The sequence below is a fragment of the Xiphophorus couchianus genome, chromosome 4 (assembly GCF_001444195.1).
Source record: "Xiphophorus couchianus chromosome 4, X_couchianus-1.0, whole genome shotgun sequence".
Taxonomy (NCBI): Eukaryota; Metazoa; Chordata; class Actinopteri; order Cyprinodontiformes; family Poeciliidae; genus Xiphophorus; species Xiphophorus couchianus.
In genome coordinates, this window is record NC_040231.1 from 36,237,788 (window position 1) to 36,245,175 (window position 7,388).

General features: G+C 37.5%; 1 protein-coding gene across 5 annotated transcripts in view; it reads left to right on the top strand.

Annotated features, from left to right (window-relative positions):
• The window catches only part of cemip (cell migration inducing hyaluronidase 1), a 241,455-nt gene extending 237,386 nt beyond the window's left edge, over positions 1 to 4,069 (top strand). For 4 of the 5 annotated variants that reach the window (XM_028015467.1, XM_028015468.1, XM_028015470.1 and 1 more), the window contains 3 exons: positions 505 to 662; positions 899 to 999; positions 3,419 to 4,069. In XM_028015467.1, the coding sequence (XP_027871268.1) occupies positions 505 to 662; positions 899 to 999; positions 3,419 to 3,546 (387 nt within the window). In that variant the 3' untranslated portion in view covers positions 3,547 to 4,069. Of the gene's footprint in view, positions 1 to 504; positions 663 to 898; positions 1,000 to 3,418 lie in introns of those variants that run through there. The other variant, XM_028015473.1, reaches the window with a different exon arrangement.
• Positions 4,070 to 7,388: the final 3,319 nt, after the last annotated feature.

The window sequence follows — 7,388 nt, forward strand, 5'->3', positions numbered from 1 at the left end:
CATTTTATAGTACACCTTAAAAAATATGAAGTTCATCAACCCCTAATATGGATACATAATGACGCCCCCTTAACATTTCGACCTGCCCCCTCATGTATCCATGGCTAGAACCGGCCCTGGTTTAATTACCAGTTCTTAATTGGCCAGCAAGGTCAGGCATAAAGAGGAAGGTGTGATACACCAGAATGTTGTACATGCTCATATTTTTCATGTTCTTAATTTAAATGGGCCAACATTTCTAAAAAACATTTTTTGTATTGGTCTCATAATATTCTAATTTTCTGAGAATTTGGGATTTTCATTAGTTGTCAGTTCTAATTGTCAACATTAAAAGAAAAAAAAAACATTTATCGGTCCGTGTGTAAAGAATGAATATAATATGCAAGTTTCACTTTTTGAATGGAATTACTGATTTAAATCAACTTTTTCATGATATTCAAATTTTTGACCAGCACCTGGTAATAATAAGGAAATTGATCTGTTGGTTTTTCACTGATTTAACAGGTCAATGGCAAGAAGTGGTACCAACAAGAAGATGGAGTGCAGCTGACAGTAATTGATGGACATGATGGGAATGTGGTGGAGAGCAAAGGCTTCAGGAATTTGATCTTACAGGGTGTCCCTGCCCAATTAGAGAATTATGTTAATGGACTGAAAGACAGGTACTGATCATTATTATTATTATTATTGACATGAATTAGGCACAATAGAAAAAAAAAGTCTTTACATTTGTAAAGACTTTTTTTTTCTTACAACTGCAAAACTTTGAGTCAAGTCTCACCGTAATTTGCCATTTGCAGTTAAAACTTTAATCAAAACTGCTCCAAGTTTGATGTTTTCTGTGTTATTGGCGGTTTTGCTTACAATCAAATTATTTTTCGGGTTCTTTTTGTACTAGCTCCATTGTGCTTGTGACATCTAAGGGTCGTCTGGTTACTGAAGGATCCTGGACCAAAGTTCTGGAAAGACTTGGTGCAAACAAAATCATCACTTTAAAAGGTATTAAATATTTCTACTGAAATCTACTTTTATAGAGAATTTTACAAATGTTTTAATGCCCTCTTTCACATTTTATGAAGTTACGATTACGAACTGTAATGTATTGCAGTTCTGATGTACTACAAAGTAGTGCATTACTTTGTAATGCAAAGTCAAAGTCAGTTTTCTGTAACTGCAGCTAAAAAGCTGGCTGTGACCCTCTAACACAGAGGTCTCAAACTCCAGTCCTTGAGGGCCGCAGTCCTGCAACTTTTAGATGTGCCTCTGCTGCACCACACCTGAATAGAATAATTAGCAAGGCTCTGGAGAACTGATCTACACAAGGAGGAGGCTTTTAAGCCATTTCATTCCAGTGTTTTGTACCTGTGGCACATCTAAAAACTGCAGGACTGTGGCCCTCGAGGACTGGAGTTTGAGACCCCTGCTCTAACATAATTTAGTGAACAGAAATATTTAATATCTTTTCATTTTTGAAGTTCCATAATCCAAAACTATTTGAGTACAAAAAGTCTTAGTTACATGCAACACTCCAGTTTATGCTGTGCTAAAAAATATATATTTTTCTGCAGAGGCAGATTTTCAGTACATAAATTAATATGTACTGTATTAATTAATGTATTAATAATAGCGGTTTTATTTTGAAGTTTAAAAACGGAAATGGGCAGTAAACCAAAACCACGAGCTTATATTTTACTAAAGGCTGCTTAAAGTCTTGAGCCATAACTTGTCTTGACATGGAACTTGTCAAAAAAAAACAAAGGTCCAGTTCAGATCTGGATGATGTTATTTGAGTATTTTTTTGAAGACTCCACACCTTAGAAAGACAATGCTTTTTGTCTAAAGAATATTTATGTCTGTCCACTTCCTGTCTGCTTTCTATGACATCACTGTGACGAGTCGACTTCTACTCAGCTTTTATCATTTTAAAAAAATATAAATGTGTTTTGTTTGTATTGTGTCTTGTAAGCCCATGTATGACACATATGAAAATAAAGACTAAAAAATCTCTTTCTCTTTCCCCCATCTCTTAAGTGAGAGAAAAAGAGAAAGAGAGAGAGAGAGTCTAAAATACTAAAATGCTTGCTTAGTTACTCTTGTAACTTTTTATTTATTAAATATGTCTATCATATTTAATAATAAACCATTTAAATCAGCATTGTTAATATACATCAACAATGTAAATCAACATGCTGGTGATGCCACACATGCTACTCACAGCATTTAAGCTAACCTTATCATTTTGGCTAATTTTAGTGATTGCATATTAAAAGTCCATGTTAGTCAACATAATAAGAATAAGAATAATAAGAATGATGCACATCAGCAGAGTGGATTTCCAGACTTCTTCCAAATCAAGAAGTCTGATCCTTAATTATCTGTTGTACTCTCTGAACGCATCATCTACCTGACCAGACAACAAAAAACAGATTAAAAATAGTAATAAATAAAAAAATATCAATAAATATTCAAATCAAGACCTGTGAAAAAAGAACCACAGCTGCAGTGGTAAAAGAGTTATGGCCTCTGCTCCAGTAGTAAAATCATGAATAATTTACATACAGTGCAAAAGTTCCAAGAATCTGAATTCCTCCGACATTTCTAAAATGTCTAAAACATGTTATCTTGTTTGATGTTCAAATGATCTGTTCCATGAATCATAACAGGCAATGTGAGATTGTTGGATGAACTTCAAGCCCTGAACTCAGCCAGAGTATAGAGAATATTTTATGGCTACAGAATGAAATCCCCGATGGGGGCCATGGGGGCTGCAATTGATGAGTTCAGTCCACAAAAGATTGTTGTGTCCCTGGGCAAGATACTTCACCCACCCTCAGAAGGGTCAATGGTGCGATACAGCTGGATTGTGTGCCACATAAGAAGTGTGAGAATGGAAAGGACTGATGCATCCTGAAAAGCGCTATATAAATCTGATGTCACTTTCTCTCATTTCCACTATTTTTCAGCTAGGATTCCTGGCAGAGAAATATTTCAAGAGCAGCAGGAAAAGTTAATGTTGATTAGCAGTCCTGGTCAGCTTTAAATTATACTTAATTTAAGGGGTGTGCTGTGGTGGCGCAGGGGGTTAGCATGCCCCACACTTGGAGGCCTTAGACCCGCGGACGTCGCTGGTTCGACTCCCGGTCCCGATGACCTTTGCCGCATGTCCTCCTTCAAAAATGGCGCCGGCTCAGCTGGCTGCCTGCAGACGCAGCTCCCGTCGTGTGTGTGTTAATTTGTGTAACTGCGAAATAATTTCCCTGCTGGGATGAATAAAGTAATTCTTCTTCTAGCAACTGACAGTAGAATTAAATAAAAAAAATTGATTCATATTTTAAATTAAAGACTATTCAAAAAACGTATTAGGCACTAAATTGCACAATAAATAGCCTTATGAAATTATGCTGCTTATCTTTTGCAGAAAAACTGGCATTTGTGGGCTTCAAAGGCTCATTCTACCCCGACTGGGTAAAATTGGAGATCAGCAGTGACCAAGCAAAGATCCATCAGGTCTTGCCAGTCCCTATTGTTTGCAAGTTCAAATTATAATTTGCAGGCCAAATGAAGAAAGGTAAGGTACTGATATTGATAACATGGAAACACTTCCTGCTGTAACTCCAAGACTGAAAAGCTGAAGACCAGGAGAATGTGGTGGACAACAAAGATTTCAAGACCTCCAACCAGAGGACAAGTTTCCACAATTGTTTTGATGTGTCTCTTGTTCTCACACATGGCAGCAATGTTCAGTGCAGTCAGAAGAAATGTGGACTTCTGCTGACAATAAATATTGTTTTTTAAAAAAACGTAGGCCAGTGCTCAGCAAAGAGATGTAAATGTATTCTTTGGACATTTGTTTGTCACAATCTTTTATAATCTTACTTATAACCAAGAATACGTCATCTCGAAAAAATTAAAATTTTTAGTTAAGAAAACTTTTACCTTTTGGAAAAATTATTAGACATAAGAAATGGAAATTGTTTTTCTCCTTTTTTCACTTGACAGGCAGAGGGAATTTAAAGCTGTAAATTCTAACATCTACGTCATAGTATAACCATGACCACTAAAAATGTTATTCATAAAGTTATATTAAGTTTCTTTGGTAGTTTCCTTGCTTTACTAAGATGACTGAGAAAGGCTAGCAAGGGTTATGTTAAACAAAACTGAAGTTATTATCTTTTTACCTAAAGAGGATCAATGAAGGGTTTCAGTTATTACAACTACAAACCAGGCCTGAAATTTGGGTGGAGTGATGGACTCTGTAACTGTCTTTATGTGGCTCCAAAGGTTCAGGTCAAAGTCTATGAAGCCTTTAAGGAGAACATTTCCAGGATTACAGACTAATGTCTCAGTGAGATCTAGAAAAACTCATCTATGTGTTTATCTTTACTCATATTGATCACTACAACAGCATTTTCACAGGTCTACCTAAAAAAATCAAACAGCTGCAGCTGCTCCAGAATGCTGCTGCTGGCGTTCTCACTAAAACCAGGAAGTTAGAGCACATAACACCAGTTCTAAAGTCCCTCCACTGGCTCCCTGTAGCTCAGAGAATAGACTTTAAAATCCTGTTGATAGTTTCTAAATCACTGAACGGCTCAGCACCACAATACATTAAAGATCTGTTGTTGTATCAACCTTCCAGACCTCTCAGGTCTTCTGGTTCTGGTCTGCTCTGCATCCAGAACCAGAACCAAACGAGGAGAAGCAGCATTCACCACAAATTTGGAACAAACTTCCAGAAAACCTAAAAAGAGCTTAAATCTCGACTAAAAACCCACCTGTTTAGAGTTGTATTTGAAACATAATCATGAAACATTAATCTGATGTGCAAAATCTTGTCGACTTTGTATTTTGTGTTTTTATGTAAAGTACGTTGAAATGCCTTGCCTTGCTGAAAGGAGCTATACAAATAAAATTTCATTGCTTGATAAACATTGAAGCTCTAAATGGCAGATTAACATTTTTTTTTATTTTACCTTTATTCAGTGAAATTTTAGTTAATTTTCACTGAGATCTGAGATCAACACAGCAGCAGCCCTCCAGGTTCAAAAACCTTTCTTTTTTCTTTCTTGCCCAGTTCAAGTCATACTTGGTGATAACAAACTGCAGAACATTCAACATAAGTCTCAAGTCTTCTTGTTAAAAGACAGGATAGATCAGTAGCAGAACTCAGAATAGTTCTATAAATAAAAACATCCTGAGCTGTCGTGTATATAAAATGTCCAGTAAAACTGAGTTAAATTAAAGGGATAACAGTTGGTTAAAAAAATTCAAATATGAATTTCAACTTCATGATTGCAATATTCAGGCAATCAGTAACATTAATTTACTTATTTTGTTATTAGCTTTTCTGTCTCTTTGGTGAAAAAAAAAGGGGTGGGGGGGGTGTCACATTTTGTTTAACATGATTGATGCATGTGATTGATTAAAGCAAAAAGGGTAAAAATATTGTTAACGGGGCCGCGGATGGATTGTAAAGGTGCAGGATAATAACCACTCCAGGAGGGAATAATGTTAATCCTTCTGTATATATATAACCGAACAGGAGTACAGCTGGGTGGTTCAGGTGGTCTAACGCCGATGCAGACGAACTTTATACGTCCACACCAGAGTCAGCGAGCATCCCCAAAGAAAAAACAGTCCCACCACCAAAACATTCCCCTGGAACACACACCCACTGCATGCAGAGTTCCGTTAACGAGATAAATGCACTCAGATCCTAAACTCAGATCAACCTAGCAAGCATGGAAAATAGTGCTGGCATAAGTAGAAACATACAAGTGCTACACTACCCCCCTTTTCAAAGAACATCAAACTACTATGGCATGCTAAGTTTACAACAGCTGGTTTACAACAGGGTTCTTGTTTGTCTCCTTCAGATCCAGAGGTATGTGGTTCATCTTGCTGCCGATGTGGCACAGCCAATCTTCTTCTACGGGCTGCAACCTGACGCTTGCCCTTTTTCCTCAGCAGTTTCGGAGACCCAACCAGAGCTTTCTTTTCGCTGTCACTTCCAGGCTCATCTGCTGCTGGTGTGGGGAAGTGGTCATGTGTTTGGGTAATCTTGGCACTGAGGGAGGACCACATGTCCAAGAAAGAAAACTGTCTCTTAGCAGTTGACATTTTTTTGGCTTCAGCTTTAGACCGTAGCTATGAAGGCGTTCAAAAACATCAGCCAAATGTTGCAGGTTTTGTTCTACACCTCTGCCCAGTACAATAATGTCGTCCAAGTAGATAAGGAGGATCTTCCACTGAAACCCTCGCAAAACAAGCTCCATAGCTCTCTGAAAGGTGCCAGGTGCGTTATATGCCCAGCTTCACCACAACAAAAACAGATGGGCTTGTTCATTTGGCTTGGGCTTGGTGACCAGGCTCGGGAATTTTGAGCAGGTAGCTGCCGTGATGCCATCTTGTCACTTTCTTGTTCTTGTTTTCTGTTGGTATAGACTGACGTAGCAGTTCCACAATCAGCTGACACGGTCTAAAGGCGTTCTAACTTTAAATTTAGCTGCTCCACTTTGTCCATAAGCATTTTAAACTGATCCTCTGTTACATACTTTGGGCTCTGGAGACGTCTGGAGGTGGGGCAAAAGTCGTCAGGAACAAACAAATGGTTTCTACCGCGATAATTATGTGAAACTAAAATTAATTATATCCCAATTTCTGCCTTTACAGAGCTCTTTGGTTCCTCCTGTAGCTTCTCATATTGAAGTCAAAGTTCAGATCTACCATAACTGTCTGACACCTGCTGGCCTCAGGTTTGCAACCAGCTTCTGACTGCGAAACCAGTAACCTCCTCCCAGGAACCTCCTGGTGTCAGAATCTCACTAAGGAAGAAACTGCATTAGGTTTTCTATCACTTTATTATTTCTGCTATATAAAATAAAATATCAAACCTGTTACAGTTTAATTTACAATTTTTCATGTCTTCATGTCATGGGGTAGATCTCAGCCGGCTGGTGAGAGAAAAAGTGGATATTTTTCTCAAAACGTTTGGGCTCCCCTGATCTACAGACTTTACAATCAATTAACTGCTCTATTTAGATTGTTTAAAACAAACAGTTAAAGTAGGTTACCTTGGTGACCCACATAAATTACAGAATCATGTAAATGAGGGTAAAGTAAATAATAAAGTTTTTTTATAAATAAATAACTCCTTTATTTAGAGCAACAGAAAAGTAACAATTTGTAGAACTGTTCTAGCTGAGTTTGTTTTCCACTTTTCTTATTTCCTTTAGCTTGAATACTTTGCACATGTACAGTTTCCCTGTACAGTAAATTGTTTTGTATGTTAAATGTTTAAATAAATGTGTATTTTAGTCAAGCACATTGGTTCTTTGTCAACATCTGCGAAAGCGTCAGCCCGCTCACTGGACTGATGAGAGGCTTCA